Raw genomic sequence first — 15,311 nt, 5'->3', positions numbered from 1 at the left:
AGCTTTTAGGTAAAAATAAAACAGCCTTCATAATTTCAGTTGAAATTTGCGCAAGGGGCTTGTTTGAGCTTTTTTTTGCCTTGTGTAGAGTAAAATAATTTTGGCTTATAGAAAAATATTATAAAATTACAGATCTTGGTGAGAAACTTGATAACTAATTCCCTAATGTGGTGGAAGATCACAGAATCAATAGAATAGTTTGGATTGGAAGGGACCTTTCAGGGTCACCTAGTCCAACCCCTCTGCCATGAGCAGGGACATCTTCAACTAGATCAGGTGGCTCAGAGCAACTAGCTGCTTACTTTAATTAAGAGTTTTTGAAATATAAAAATGCATCACACAGTAACCAGCGTGTGCTTACTGAAGCTTTTGGTCCTGTCCAGTGGAAGGCTCAGAAGTGAAAGTTGTCAGTGTTCCCACAGAAACTGTGCAGATTTTTAAATAAACCTTTTTATAGAAATTATTTCTTACCTCTCATCTATTTGGCAAACCTAGTTTATTTCTTTCAGTTTAAGTAACAATACGACATGTCTGGCTAAGACTCTACATCTTCACATACTGTTGATAGTAGGGCATCATCAGCATTTATGTAACTTAGTGGAAAATGTCAGGTGTGATAAATTATGTGCTTATTTTCCCTTCAATAGCTCAGCGAGACATTTCACCTGTAGGATGTGGATCAGAATACTTCCTGTCACAGAAAATAATCCTCTAACGGGTCCCTGAGTGAATGCTTGGTGCGTAGTGTGGGTTCTAATTGCTATTTTTCCCCAGGCGCCAGCTCCTTGTAAATCTCCTCAGCGCGGCCGCTCTGCGTGAGCAGATGCCAGCAGACACTGCCCCAGAGCGCTCACTGTCTGCTCTGAGAGCAGCGGCGAGCTGAAGGCGCTCAGCGGGGGCAGGCCGCTCCTTGTCTCTGTGACACGTCGGGGTCCACATCTCGCCGAGGGGAGCCTGAGCAGCACACCGGGGCCGGCACCCGTTTCCTAGGGACAGCCGTGCCAGGCCGTGCTAGAGACGAGGGAAAGACACCGGGATAAGGCTGGCGGGGAAACCGCCGCCGCCTCGAAAGCCTCGCCGGGCGGACAGACCGTGCTCGGCTCCGAAACACCTGGGCTGTCTCGGTAGCAAAGCACTTGGATTTGATTTATCCTGGCGCTGCTGAGGTTGGAGGCAGCAGTGGCTGGGAGGAAGGGAAAACCCGCACACTCTGCCTCTGCTCGGCTCTGCCGCGCGGCCGAACAAGCCCTCAGGGCCCGGGCCTGGCCCCACCGCTCCCCTCGCGCCGCCGCGGGGAGGCGGTGGCGGACGCCAGTCCGGCCCGGCCCCGCCCCTTCCGCAGCGGCCCGGGCGCTATGTGGCGGGCGGGGGCGGCGGGCGCCGTGCGCGCCGCGGGACGGGCGGCGGCGGCGGCCGGGGCGCGGCAGCGCGGCGGCACCGGGGACGCCCCGAGTGCGGGCACAGCCGCCGTCGGCAGTGGCCGCACGGTGAGCGAGGGGCGGGCGGACGGCGGGGGCGAGGCGCGGCCTGCGCGGCGGCGGGCGGAGCGGCCGTGGCCGAGCCCCGGCTGGGGCGGGCGGGCAGGGAGGGAGGGAAGGGCGACAGGCGGGGATTCGCCAGGCGGCCGCCGGCTCTGGGCAGGTCTGTGTCAGCCCGCGGTAGCCAGGCCGGCGCCGCCGCCGAGCCTCTTCGCAGGCCGGCCGGTAGCGGGGCGCGTCTTCTCCTGCCCACTCTCCCGCCTGCCTTCTACTTTCTCGTTCCCTTCGTGCCTCGGGAGCTGACGCACACCGGAGCTGGTGCATTCGTCTGCTGCCCCTCTCCAGGCGCAGAAGGCGGTGCTGGCTGCCCTCAGCCGGGTGTGGTACGCGGAGGCAGGGCCGGCTGTGTGCCGGCACCGCTGTTGGCAATCTCCAGTCACAAACCGAATATAGGAGCACACTAAAGGAATTAATGCCTCTCAGCCTGGACAGAGCTTGAACGTGCTCGAGGTCTTGTAGGTTTTGATTCTGAACGTGTATAAAATGCTGTAGGGTAAGGGGTGCAGTCAAGAATATAAGCAGTGAGTGTGGTGTATTTTGTCGGCCTGTATCTTTGTGTCGCCCTTCTATCTTTTGTGCCTGTGTCGTGGTTTTGGACTAACAGGCAGCTCATTGCTAATACATGCGGATAGGTGGTACGCCACATGCAGAGAGATCGGCCGTGCTTGAAGAGAGGCTGACATAGCTCCTTTGCAAATGTCACTTGCTTTTCAAGTCCGTCTGAAGTTTTCAGAACCTTGCATGAGTACACAGAAAGTAATCATGAGTGCTGTTCTACCATTAAACCGAATGGTCAGCGCCAGTTAGGAAGAAAATGCAAATCATGCCATCTTCCTTTCCTGCTGGATAGGATAAGTACTTCTGCTACTGTGTCTGGCCTGGGGATAGAGCTTTTCCATAATTTGGAAATCTGGAATCTGAAGTGGTTTTGATTCTTTGGAGGAGTCAAAGGAGGATCCACGGTTTTTGTTTGTTTCAGCTTAATACGTTCCTGACTTCCAGCAGAGGGACACATGTTGGTAGTGCAGCATTTGAGTAGTGGATACTTAGGAAAATCTGAGCCTAAGCTATTTAATAGACCGAAGTTGCTCAGTAATTCTGTGGCAGAGCAATAGAAAAGTTAGAATAGTTCTCTTTTCCTAGTTCATTCTTCTATGAATGAGAGGGTGTGGGGCTTTATTCCATTAGCTTGCGTAATGAAGACAGGGATAATTCTAGATTGCTTCAATTATCTGAAGACTAAAGCTGCATAATTCCTTCCATATTAGCCCTGCAATATAGAATATGAACATTTTACTTGGGATGGAAAGGACTTAAAGGAGCTGTTTAATTTATATGATAAATACATAGTTTGTAATTCATTACATTTAAACTTTAATTCCATTTTGTTTCTGCTTACTTTAAACAGCAATTACAATATTATTCAGATGTGAAGAGCAGGACTGCTTGGTTCATGAATTTGAGAAATGCAGGAACTCTGAATGACACAAGGTAAAAATACATTTTGAGATATTCATATGAAAATATTGGTTATGTATTTTAGAATAACTTACATACGTACTAATACTACCAAACTAATGTAATGTTGACGTGATGTAAAGGACAACTACAGTTTCAGCTAAAAGCATTTTGTGTGTATTTACGAAGTCACTTAGAAAATACACAAATTACAAAATTGTGTACCTAAACACAGGTGTCTAGCACCATTTCACATGTACCAGAGGATGAGAAATTTCTGCTTGTTCTGAGAGAACTTGACACAGCGCCTGTTGGAGACTTCTCCCTTCTGATGCAGCAGTTGGAGACACAGTAAAAGATTATGCAGATATCTGAAATGGCTCTTGCCTTTAAGTGCCTGAAGTGGACCTTGAACCTGTTCATGAATCCTGCCCGATCCAAAGGCTTTCTGTTCCCCATGCCCCAAAGCATTTCGTGGTGTCCTTCACATAAGTGACATAGAGCATATTTCGGTAACTGGATAAGAAACTTTTCTAAAAGTTTCTCTTACCAACTAATATATATTATATATTCAGCCCATAGTAGCTGTTCCATTGCCTTAAGCATTAGCAAAAATTGTGATTATTTTCCTGATAACTGTTTGCTGCCAGGGAGACCCCTTTACACACTCAGCTGAAAGCTGATACTGATAGAGATGGAACAGCTTACGTGATTTTAATTACATTTGTTTAATTAAACTGTTCTACTCTTGATTCCACTAAAGACAAAAGAGAATTGGTCTCACAGGTGCTTTAAGCCTTACGTAATGGCCACAAGGGTGCTTTGAGACTCTCTGGAGTAGTCTGTAATTCATAAGTGTTAGTTCATAAGCACAGTTTAAATAACATCTAATTACCAGGTTGCCTGGGTAATTCCAGTTGAGGAGGCAAATGCTATGCTTAAACATGACATGTGATACTGACATTTCTAAACTGTGTATAGCTACAGCAAGTTTTGTAGAGTCAAATGACATATTTCTAAATGGGAGATGCTTTTGTCTCTATTTGTAGAGTTCAAAACTTACACAAAGTCCTATTATGAAAATTCCTTACTTTGAAATCTGATGCTGTTTACTAAATGGGGTTAGTATATCTAAGGAAGTAAGTAGCTTTTCCTCAGTTAAGAGATCTCTAATACCAACTAATTTCAAAATTTCACCTCCATTGATAAGGTGGATTGTCAGTTACATCACCTTAAGAAAAATGACTATTTGTTTTATAAGATCATTTCATGGTTACAGTTTCACCCAAAGTTGTGGTCTTGGTATGATTTTATTATAGGGAAAATGCTGTCTTCTGTGCTTTTCCTCCTGATTGTGGACTTCTATATCATTTGTAGCTCTTTAGATGAGACAACCTATGAGAAACTGGCTGAAGAAACACTGGACTCCTTAGCAGATTTCTTTGAGGACCTGGCAGATAAACCTTTTACCCCAGAAGATTATGATGTCTCTCTAGGGGTATGTTTTAAACATTATATTACCACTGTAATTATTATAGGGTTTTTTTTTTCCTATTATTTGAAGGAGAATTTTAAATTAGTCACCTTAATGCTGACACTAAAAATACAATGTATTTTTACACATTTATTGTATACTCACTGGGGCAACAACTCTGGTGAGAAGTAACACATACCATTGTGTGATTTAGGGATTCAAAATTTTTCATGTTTAGAGAAAGACATAATATAGAATAATAAATGAGCACAGTGGAGATGGAAACTGTTTTCTTATTTTACATTGATCTATAAATTTTCCTAAACAGGCACAGTCAGTTCCCTTCTGGTGAACTACATGGCACAGTACATCACATGTAACTGTTAGAGCAGTTCTTTGGTTGCCCTGAATACAGACAAGCAGCATTTGTATTGACCAGGTAGTGTATGTTTGTCCTGGCTTTAATGATGACAGCCTGTGGTGGAGAGAAGCAACAGGAGGGAGGGTGCAGTGTTTGGATAGGTTGTTGCAGAAGTGAGACCAGAGCCTACATGGGGAAGAGGCTACTGTCACAGGAGACATTGCATAGCTGGAGCCTTTAGTAGTCAGTTACTCAAATACAGGAGTGACAGACTCAGAACAAAAATGTCTGTGTTATTTGTATAGGGAATTTATTAGTTTTTATATAAATTCAGTTCCTGAAGTGATCTATGTGTTACAGCCCTCAACATGACTTGGAGAAGAGTGCCGTTTCTCCCTACAGTACTGTCTGCTACACAGGTTTTTCAATACTGCAGTTTTTTGAGGTCACATAATTATTGCTCCCTCTTCATGTCTTAACCACAACGAGATTGCTTTGTACTGGCACTGTCAGTTAAGTTTTTGTGCTCCAGAATGGTGAATCAGATGGTCTGGGTTTCACTGTGCAAAATACAAAACCAAAACAAAAGTCTGTAGTTTTTGGACTTCCTTGTGTAGCTTTGTCATCATAATTTTCATTCTGTATTTCTGATAGCTAGGATATAAAATAACATATTGCCAGTAGCTTTCTGTTTAGCAAATACTACTTGTTGCTGTAATTAAATATATAGATAATGTTACAGCTAATTGCTTTTCTGGTAAAAAGCATTTTAAAACATTACTCTTCAGTATGTTTTAGGAGAGCAATATACCTATTACCCTGATGTAACTATCCTAGGACAAAAATAAGCAATAGTTGAAATTTATCTTTTTAGTATTCCTAAACACTTCAGTATGCTAAGCTGATGAGTCATGTCGTATTTTTTTTCTCCATCTACTGTATGGTGGATTATGTTTGACATTGACTTGTGAAGCTCAAGAGCTAATACTTTTACATCCTTACTTTTGCCAGTGGTCCTTTACTATATAGACAGGATGATGACAATTAATAATATGGTGTCATTTCTGTTGAAAGGAGAAGGTTAAATAGCCCAGATTTTAATTCTAAACAAAGAGGGTCAGTGCTGCAAGAAACCACAAGGTGGCAAATGTGATAAAGGTCTGCTGTGTCTTTTGTAACTGTGAGTGCTTTGAGCAATTTATATCTTTGTGTTCAGGAAAAAAAAAGAATCTCTTTAGAAGAATATTTTTGTTACCAGGAAGTGAAAACATTCATCCAGTAGTACAAAACACATACAGCAGTATTTCTTAAAATATGGTAAAAGTACCTTGCAATTTAAATTCTTAAAAAAATTCAAGTAATATTTTCTAGTATTTGAGAAGTACTGTAAAATACATGAGAAAATGTTTCAACACATCAGTAGAGGTTAACCTCTATTTACCTTGCAAGGATAGAGGAACAATACTTTCTAACAGCTGACACACGGTATAAATAATAGTATAATTTTTTGTTAACTCTTTGAAAACCTATTTACTTATAGTGTGTCTGTAGAAACATGTAGCATGCTGAATACTTAGTATGGCCTTACAAACCTCATAGAAGAATGCTATATACAGAACCTGTATATCATTATGCAGGCCTAATCCTCCATCCTGTTGTTATTCTGCTGTATCTCTACAATTCTAAGACCATGAGATATGGAAAACTTGAAGTTCTGACAACCAGAGGAAGTAGCTTGTTCTTGCCCTTCTGTGCACTGTACTAATGTCCAATAGAAATAACTGGCAGGACAAACCTGATGGGATTTGTAACCAGAAGACACTTTTATTTTTATTGCTTCTATCACAGATATATATATTTTGTGCCTTAAGCACAGAAACAGCAGGGAAACTAAAGTAAAAAATCAGATCCCGAGAGTATTATTTTAAGCCCAGTGCTACTTGAGATAGTTCCTCTGAGTTACTTTGTAAGGGAAGGAAGCTTTGAGTTGCTGCTTGTGCTCAGTATGTTGGCAGGCAGTAGATGCTCATGCCTGAAAGTATTTTTCCCCATAGTGAGTGTTTATACACAAATAGCCCAGGCAACGATATGTACCTCTAGTAGTATCTTCTGACTAAAGCATGAAAGGAATGATACCCTTAAAGAAGCTTTGTTGTGCCATAGGGCTTGAAGTATTTGACATACTGTGAACTAAATAAATTATTATCTCAATCGTCACATTGCATTCTGTAGAAATATTTCCCTTTTTAATTAGTATCATTCAGATCACCTTTAGATCAACTCCAGTCCAAATATTGTTGTTTTTTCACTCTTAAAATCAGAACAGAAAATATTTTTGTCAGTTACTAGAAACATGAATTATGTTGTCAGTAAGAAATATGAGCAAGAAAGAGAAAATGTTCACCAGGATAATGGTCTAAAGGTGGCATAGCCACAGCAAAACCAGACTCATGGAAAACCAGAATCTTGGGATTTAGAACTGGAAGATTTTTTCAGGAATGAATCAGAATTATCAAGAAAAATGTGTTTCTTCCCTGTTAAACTGTTACCATTACTGAAGAAAAGTAAGGTAGAATTGCATGGCTCAGAAATCTAGCAATGACACATAAAGCTTCTTGTCTTTGAACCACACCAGTTCTGCATTGTTCGTTAATATTAAAAAGTTGTTATTGGACCATGTTTTAATCATTGCAAAATGAATTGCAATGGTCTGGTCTTTTCAGGATGCCAGGTCCAAGCTCAAGAATATTATTTAAGTAGTAACATTGTGAATGGTACAAACACACTAAAATCAAACTCTGACCAAAAGGTCTAAAGTCTAGATCAGACTCAAAGATATGCTTGGTTAAATGATCATTCTCCGTAGCTATTATTGTTTGGGAAGATGGTTGAGAATCTGATACAGGTATGTAAGTATCTGCCAGTGCAGGTGAAGTAATTGTTGTCAAAGTAACGGGATACAAATTTTTTATTTCTTTCTTTGTCTTTTAAGAGTGGAGTACTAACAATTAAATTGGGTGGAGACATGGGAACATACGTAATCAATAAGCAAACACCAAACCGGCAGATTTGGCTGTCCTCACCCACTAGGTAAGTTAGTTACATAATATCTGCAGACTGGGTGGAAATGTATTTCCTCTTATTTATAGCATGGCATGATCATGTAATATCCTTTTCATAAATAACCCTTCTACTAGGTATAGTCTCAAAATGTGATATAATCTAAATATTCAATAATGGTTTGGTATAGGGTTTCGGTCACACTGCAGTATTACTGACATACCTAAATTAATTGTTACAGGAAATTTTCATACGCTGTTTCAGCCCAAAACCACTGCCTACAGGAATATAGCTTACTCATAGGAAATATAACCAGCAATGATTAAAAAGAAACAAACAAAGCTTCTGTTGGAAAAAGAGTGATGATGATGTCATCATCTAAACCTTTCTTTCTTTGTGTTTTAAACAGGGTGGCTCCTTCCCTTTTAAGCTTGTGGGATTTCCTGCTTTATATGTTTATGTATGCCACACTGGTTGTTTTTGTCCAGCCTCTGCATTTCACAGGAGACTTAGCTAGCTGCTTCCTCTGCCTTTCCTAATGATGTGTTTTGATCCATTTCAGGTTTTATGCTTGGTTTCAGCAAGAAGGCCAGCCATATAAGTGGGAAAATGCTGTAGCTGTCCCTTCTCAAAATCTGTATTCTTGCCACGATCCCTTGAAAAGAACCCAGGGAGCTGATAAGTGTTAATGGTGAAGGAACAAGCTTATAAGATTTTTGTGACACACGGGCTTCATCTCTTTATAAAAACCAAAATTCAGATAATTCCTGTCTGTTTAGCTCCAGGCGAGCTAAGACATATGTGCTACAGAATATGGAGTTTGAGGAAAAAAGTTAAATTTTTCCTTTTTATACTCCCTTAACTGGTATTAGATAAACAGTGGTATTTCCTGGAACATGATGCTATGTGTTCACTTATTTCCTAACTTCTGAAAGGCAACTCCAGCAAATACTGTATGATCTGAACTGTCATCTGCTTAACTGTAGTATGCTGGGAATTGAAAAAAGGAAATGTTGCTGCCAGTAATTGCTTGCATTGAATGTTTTGGAGCATTTTTACACTAAATGTTGACCTTTAGTCTTATATTCCTGGGGAGACTAATTTGTCAAGTTGTGAGACATTTTTCTTGGAATTTTATTTTGCCATTGAGTATCTGTACATCTGAGCGAAAACTTTACTTAGTTGACAGTTACAAAAAAGGGGCATGAGATAATGTGTGCAACCTGCCAGCAGTGTGATTGCAGTAATTTAATGTAGCTCCTGACTGAAAAGACTTTTCAGCCTTACAGAATGTTAGCAATAGCTTAATGTGATATTATAATTCTTTTCTCTTAGGGTTGAAATATATATGCAGACTTTCCATGAGAAATACATTTGGTCTATTATTAACTTGGTATGCATTTTTGCTTAAACTGTTAATTTGAAAGTCAAATTTGTACAGTCTTTTGGAGATTCATAGAACTATGAAGGTGTTTCATGTGCTAACCTTATCACTGATATTTACTGCATAACATTTAAAACCAGTTCAGATAATACACATATTTCTCTGTCATTGATTAAATGACAAATCTTAACCTGATTTTTATGTGACAGGATGACAGGATCCTATTCCATCGTTCTCTGGGTGCAGGAAAGTATAAACATAAGCCTGTGCTGCAGAGGTGAAGTGAGAAATACTTAGTAAAATAACTGGAGCACATAACCCTGATTAAAACAGTTACTACTTCTGATGCAGACAGTGAGACTTCAGTGAAAGTGACTTGGATTTATGCTTGCCTTTGTAACTTCTCTTACCTTGAGCAGTGGTTGGAAAGTTCTTCATTTGACTATTGTGAGTAACTCGGGATAGTCAAGGTTCAGATCAGTGCTTATGCTTGTAGAGAGAGAACTTGCAGATTGTTCTTATGTATGTACAGGTTAGTCTGTTTTTTAGCAGACTTGACATGTTGACTGAGTTCCAAGTTATTTGTCCTACAAAATCAAGGGTTTCTCCATTTATCCCAGATAATAATTTCATTCCTTTCTGTTTTCTTTGCTTATCTAATGTTACCAGTAGTGAGTACCTTTGAGTCATTCTCTCACTTGACATTTGGAAAACAGGGCAGATAGCAAGGTCTGGAGTAGAACCCAGGTGTTCAAGTTTCTTTCTTGATACTTAATGTAAGCCTGGAAAAACTAATTCAATTACAATGTAATAGCACAGACAAAAATAGCATTTTAGTTACAAATCTCTCACATGCCAATATATTTGCTTTCAGGGGCTAAATTATTTTGTTGCATCTAAAACGAAATTATTTGTGCTTTGCTGTGCTTAGAATATTTGCAAGAACTAATCAGTGGCATTAATTCAGCATTATACAAATATCTGTAGTGATAATTGTGTGCAAGAAAATTATATCTGTGAGGGAAGATTGGGATAAAGGAAAGAATTGTGGGGAAATCGGTGCCAAAAGCAGGAAGAGAAAGTGCTTGTCTCCCCTTGGAGTGACTGATGTATCTTGTCACCTTTCAGATACATCTATTTGATAGCTTAGTAGTTCCTGACATATCAGGCCTTTTCTGCTCCACTTCCTCAGACTGCCCACCAGCCGTTCCCCATGCTCTCTGTTCCTTTTCCTGGGCACTCTGTCGCATACATTATGCATACAGGCTTCCAGCAGGTCTCCTGAAATAATGTGCACTTACACAGTGTGTGATGTTCTGTTGTGTTTTTTTTCTAGTGGGCCCAAGCGCTATGACTGGACTGGACGGAATTGGGTGTATTCTCATGACAGAGTATCTCTTCATGAACTACTATCAAAAGAGTTTTCAACAGCTTTAAAAACTAAATTGGATTTGTCCTGCTTAATATATTCTGGGAAAGAAGATACTTGATTGTATTCTACCTCATGGAAGTTTAAAGACTTTAACCTCAAGCCAAGCTCTTTCTTAGGCTGAAGTACCTGAGCTTAATTCTGTTGTTTTTCTTGGCATCAATATATTGTGCAACAAAAATGAAAATAACATTTTTTTTCCTCTAGTGCTCAGTCTTTGGATTTCTGTGGGCTTTTTGAATCCGTGCAGTACACATGGTTGAGGTTGCCCATCCTGTCACTTCATTTCTTGCTTTCTTCCTTCAGAAGTCATGAATTTTTAGTTTCTAAAGACTTGTTTGCATGTAAGGACTGACTGCCTGGTGACTTCTGACCAGCACACAAACACTGAACTTTCCTTGGTGAAATATTCACCCAAAACAAGAAATGCCTGTCAGTTACATTGACATAAATTGTGGTACTGTGAACATATTGCCTAAAAATTTGGCAATTGTAATACATCATAGTCACATTTAACATGTCATAGTGCACATAATGACAGTTTTTTTCTTAGTTTTGCAGAACTTGCTGTTCTCCAAATTCTAAATTGTAGTGTATTTCACCTCAGGATTTTTTTTTTTGAGCTAAGCTTTAAATTACTTAGACATTTTTTGTGGTTCTGAGCATGATATGCAACTGGAAAAGCTAGTATGTGAAGTTTAAGCTGTATAGCAATACCTCTGCAAACATTTAATTCTGTTACTGTGCATTTCTCTTTCTCTACCTTTTTGTTCTTCAAAGAGTGAAAATACTTTTTTTTTTTGAGCTAAGCAAAATTAAGTTGATGAAAATTTGCAGTAATTTTATTCTACTGCATTTCTTCAATAGTTTTAGATTATCTTCTTATCACCATGATGCAGCAAGTCTCCCCCTGGTACTGTGCTGATGGAGAAATTTCTTAGAATCGAGTATTGTTCTTAGGCTGATGAAGCTGTCTTCATTAGGCTATTAAATATGTGAAGGAAATAAACTATATACTCCAGATCTTCCAACAACAACATTTAAAGATATAATGAACAGCAATACTTCAGCAATTGCACTGTTGTAATATTACAGCTTGCAGATTTTAACTGTCTGTAAAATGGAAGGACCAAAATATTGACTGATGCATGAGGGAAAAATTATGCCATACTCTTGCAGATTGTATGAAAAGATGTTCAGTGCACAGTATATTTCTTTTTGGTTTCTCTGATGCTGTGGTTAGTTTAGCATGATTCTCTCGCTAGCTTGACAGGTAAGGATTGATTTTGTCATTGAAAAACAATAACTGTAAAGTGTTCTTGCCCAGTATTTGCATTTAGAGTATAAGCATTGTTACCTGCTATTTCTCACTACTAAACAGAGAAATGTTTCAATGGAAGTAGCTCTTGGTTAATGGTTCATGCTCTGTGCATGTTTTACAATCAATATAAATTTCAGCACTACTGGATGAGGTAATTAAAATGACTCCCAGACCTCATAAGAGTAAAGCATGTTTTTTCAAAAAAGTACAGGGAGGTAAAAATAGAATATGTTTTTGCTGTTCTGAATTTAGAACACTGAAGATAATTTATAGGATATGGAAATATGTATTTTTATGTAGTTACTTTTATAATATTTAGCTCAGTCTCCTATAATTTCAGATAGTCATTTAAACAAATTTGTGTAGAAGTTAATGACTTGATATTTGAGTCAAGGATACCTGATACCTTTGCCTGACCATGTGAAATTATTTTTTCCAATTGACTTCTCCAAAAATTATTTTCTTAAGTATTTGCATGCAATATTACCACTAATATGCATCTGATTCGTATTTGGAAGTTAATTTTCCATCGCCTTACATCTGGTAGAAATGTTTATACTGAAATAAAATTGCATGTGAAATTCTTAATTCATTATGTAAAGGTGTGATTCGAGAGTTTGATGAAGGTGAAGGCCTTCATGCATACTTTTGAATTCTTTCTGTTTTGTAAAACACATACTGGAAAGATTCTGTGCAAGTGTGGCCAGTTGACGTGAATTTTGTAAGAGCAGTTCAGCTTTCACAGTTTACATGCCTTGCCCTTCATCTGTAATGCTACTGCTATTTATGCAAACAATTTCCTGGGTTTAGGTATCTGAGTAACAAATGCATTTAATCTTAGCTGAAGATAAATAGTGTCAGCAAGTTAGAATGAGTTTTATCTCGATGTACAAAATGAATCATAGGACATGACTCATTTTTTGCTTTAATACTTGCATCCAGTTGTAAGCAGGGGGCAAGGACTCCCTGAGCCATCACACTTGTACAGTGGAGGCACAGAACGAGCTCTGATCCTAATGTCAGACTGCTTATTGCTCCAAGACAAGTAACACTTCTGTACTGTTTTTACTTCTGTAACTTACAGAATAGAAAGACTGTTGAATAGTTCCCCACATGACATCATGTCAATAGTTTCTTGCTTCACCTCTCCCAAAAGAAATAGCTGAAGGACAATCATTAAATACAGACTATGCACAGACAGTATTAATAAGAACCACTGTGTTATGGTCATTACTTTTTTCCACAATGCAGTGCTCCACTGTTGGTGAGGAGAACATGCAGAATATTTTGGAAGGATGAGTTGCCATTTCATAGCTTTACTGGCTGCCTAAGCTCAGCACATAAATGGGGGTGTGTTGGGCTTTTTTTAGTTACACCAGAATTTTCATCAACTGCTAATCTGACCTACGTTCTTGTCTGGTGTTTGCTTGTTTGCTTTTCCACTTGTGGGTAATTTGTAAGAAAACATTACTTCTTCTTTGTAGGATTGTTCCATGTGTTAGAATCATTACATCTTATTTCCTTAATATTTGGCAACTTCAATAAATGGGATAAAGGCCTGTCTTGAAGAGGAGGTACTGGAATAAAAGAAAGGGGGTTTACAGGAAGGCTTGTGTTTGATTATTTTTAGCTTCTGGTTAGTGGTTGAACTCTGCGATTGTGCTAACCAGCTCTGTAATATGTGGAAGTCCTGGGAAGGAAGGCAGAGGCTTGCCAGAAAACTTGGGAGAACATTCAAAATAGTAAAGGAAGCATGGGAGGGGCAGAAGCAAAGTCTATCAGGAAGAAATTAGCTTTGCCCAACAGCAGATGTCGTTGGCAGGGCAAGGAGAGATGTGTGGCAAACTGCTTCATGTCGCCTTTTAGGGAATGGTGTTTTAAATTTATTTCACACCACTATATATAATTGTAACCAATCAAACATGTTCCAGTCCATTTTGCTATTGAGATTTTCTTTTTTAATTCCTGTATAAAGATAAGAAAAAATTGTGTGGAGTTACATCCATCTCTCTCCCAAATTGTCTTTTATGTAAATTGTACTGCTGGCAGTGGTAGAACAAAGACAGTATTCATGCTTTTTACTGAGGGAGGTGACCAGTGGAGGTTGCTTTGCTGCTGATAGGATAAACAGAGCCATGAACAATTAAAGTATTCTAAACAGTTCTTAACTGCAAACTTTTTTTTTGAAATTCAGGTTAAGGAAAGACAGACAAGTTTAGATTAGAAAACAATAGGTTTTTAAAATAAGGCACATAATGTTGCTGCCCTCTCCAGTTTGCTGAATTGATTTTAAAATTGTTTGTGTTGTGGTAATTATGCAAAGTGATCAGTAACACAGTGAATAAGTTTTCAAGCATTGTTACTTTCCAGATGAAGGCTCTTCTGCTAGCCATCAATGTTCTCTACTGTTGTACTAAAAGAAATCAGTTACATATTTAATGTGTCCATAGTCTTACTCCTCTAAACAACATTTTAGGAGCATTAACCAGACATCCTAAGGCCACTGTTACAAAAGATTTTGAGAACTAACAGATGAAGTTTTAAAACATTCATTAAGGAAAAAGGCACCCACCACAGTGTAAACCAAGAAATCTGACACATACCTGGAAGTAAAACTAAATTTCCATTTCTTGTGCCTTGATTCTGCCTAAAAGCAATATTGCATTACGTGCTGATCATAGAATTAGTCTGTAGGTGACTGAAAACACCAAGTTTATAAATTAGCCCTGATTTAGTCTTTTTTTTTTCCTCTGATTTTTGCTGTTGAGGCTTTTAGACTGAAATAGGTACTTGAAGGCTAGTGTATGCACTTGCATGTTAATTATTAACAATAGCTAGAAGCAGGCCTTTCCATACAATATCTGAATGCAGTTTCATATTTGCTCTAATAAAACAGGTTCTTTCAGGGCCTCCTTCCAAAGTCCAGCCCCTTCACGAAGAATACTGTTTGCCTTCCTTATCTTACTTTCTGTATGAGATACAGTGCATGAACTGTTCCTATTGAGGAAGAAATTTGTCTGAGAAATGCAGTGGGAATCTAGTATATTTCTCACCTGCAAATAGCAACAAACCATAAAACTTTAAGTAGACTTTGTTCGGCAGGCCTGATACGGGTGGGAGTGTGCTGTTTAATTTTAGAGGGGCTTGCAGGGGGTTTAACTGTCCACCAGATAAGACAGCAGATAAGGAATTCCTGGTGACATTTAGTGCTTTACAATGCAAAAGAAATACGACTCCAAAGAATCCTGCCAGGGCTGTTTGGCCTTGCCTTTCTCATCTCAGCTGC

The 15,311-nt window shown here is 39.3% G+C and overlaps 1 protein-coding gene across 1 annotated transcript; it reads left to right on the top strand.

Moving 5' to 3' along the window:
- The first annotated feature begins 1,340 nt into the window (after nt 1–1,340).
- Nucleotides 1,341–13,632, top strand: FXN (frataxin). Its single transcript, XM_036403119.1, has 5 exons — nt 1,341–1,487; nt 2,947–3,029; nt 4,374–4,494; nt 7,824–7,921; nt 10,612–13,632. Exons 1-5 carry the CDS (start codon nt 1,356–1,358, stop codon nt 10,763–10,765), a joined length of 588 nt encoding a protein of 195 aa, XP_036259012.1. The 5' UTR covers nt 1,341–1,355; the 3' UTR covers nt 10,766–13,632.
- Nucleotides 13,633–15,311: the final 1,679 nt, after the last annotated feature.

The sequence above is a fragment of the Molothrus ater genome, chromosome Z (assembly GCF_012460135.2).
Source record: "Molothrus ater isolate BHLD 08-10-18 breed brown headed cowbird chromosome Z, BPBGC_Mater_1.1, whole genome shotgun sequence".
NCBI classification, from domain to species: Eukaryota; Metazoa; Chordata; class Aves; order Passeriformes; family Icteridae; genus Molothrus; species Molothrus ater.
The sequence above is the reverse complement of the archived record's forward strand: the minus strand, read 5'-3'. Positions and strand labels throughout refer to the sequence as shown.

What these genes read in the sequence shown, in the direction of transcription:
- FXN (XM_036403119.1), top strand. Translation starts at nt 1,356, where the DNA reads ATGTGGCGGGCGGGGGCGGCGGGCGCCGTGCGCGCCGCGGGACGGGCG. An exon ending in GGAACTCTGAATGACACAAG is followed by an intron (nt 3,030 to 4,373) that starts GTAAAAATACAT and finishes TATCATTTGTAG; the next exon opens with CTCTTTAGATGAGACAACCT. An exon ending in ATTATGATGTCTCTCTAGGG is followed by an intron (nt 4,495 to 7,823) that starts GTATGTTTTAAA and finishes TTGTCTTTTAAG; the next exon opens with AGTGGAGTACTAACAATTAA.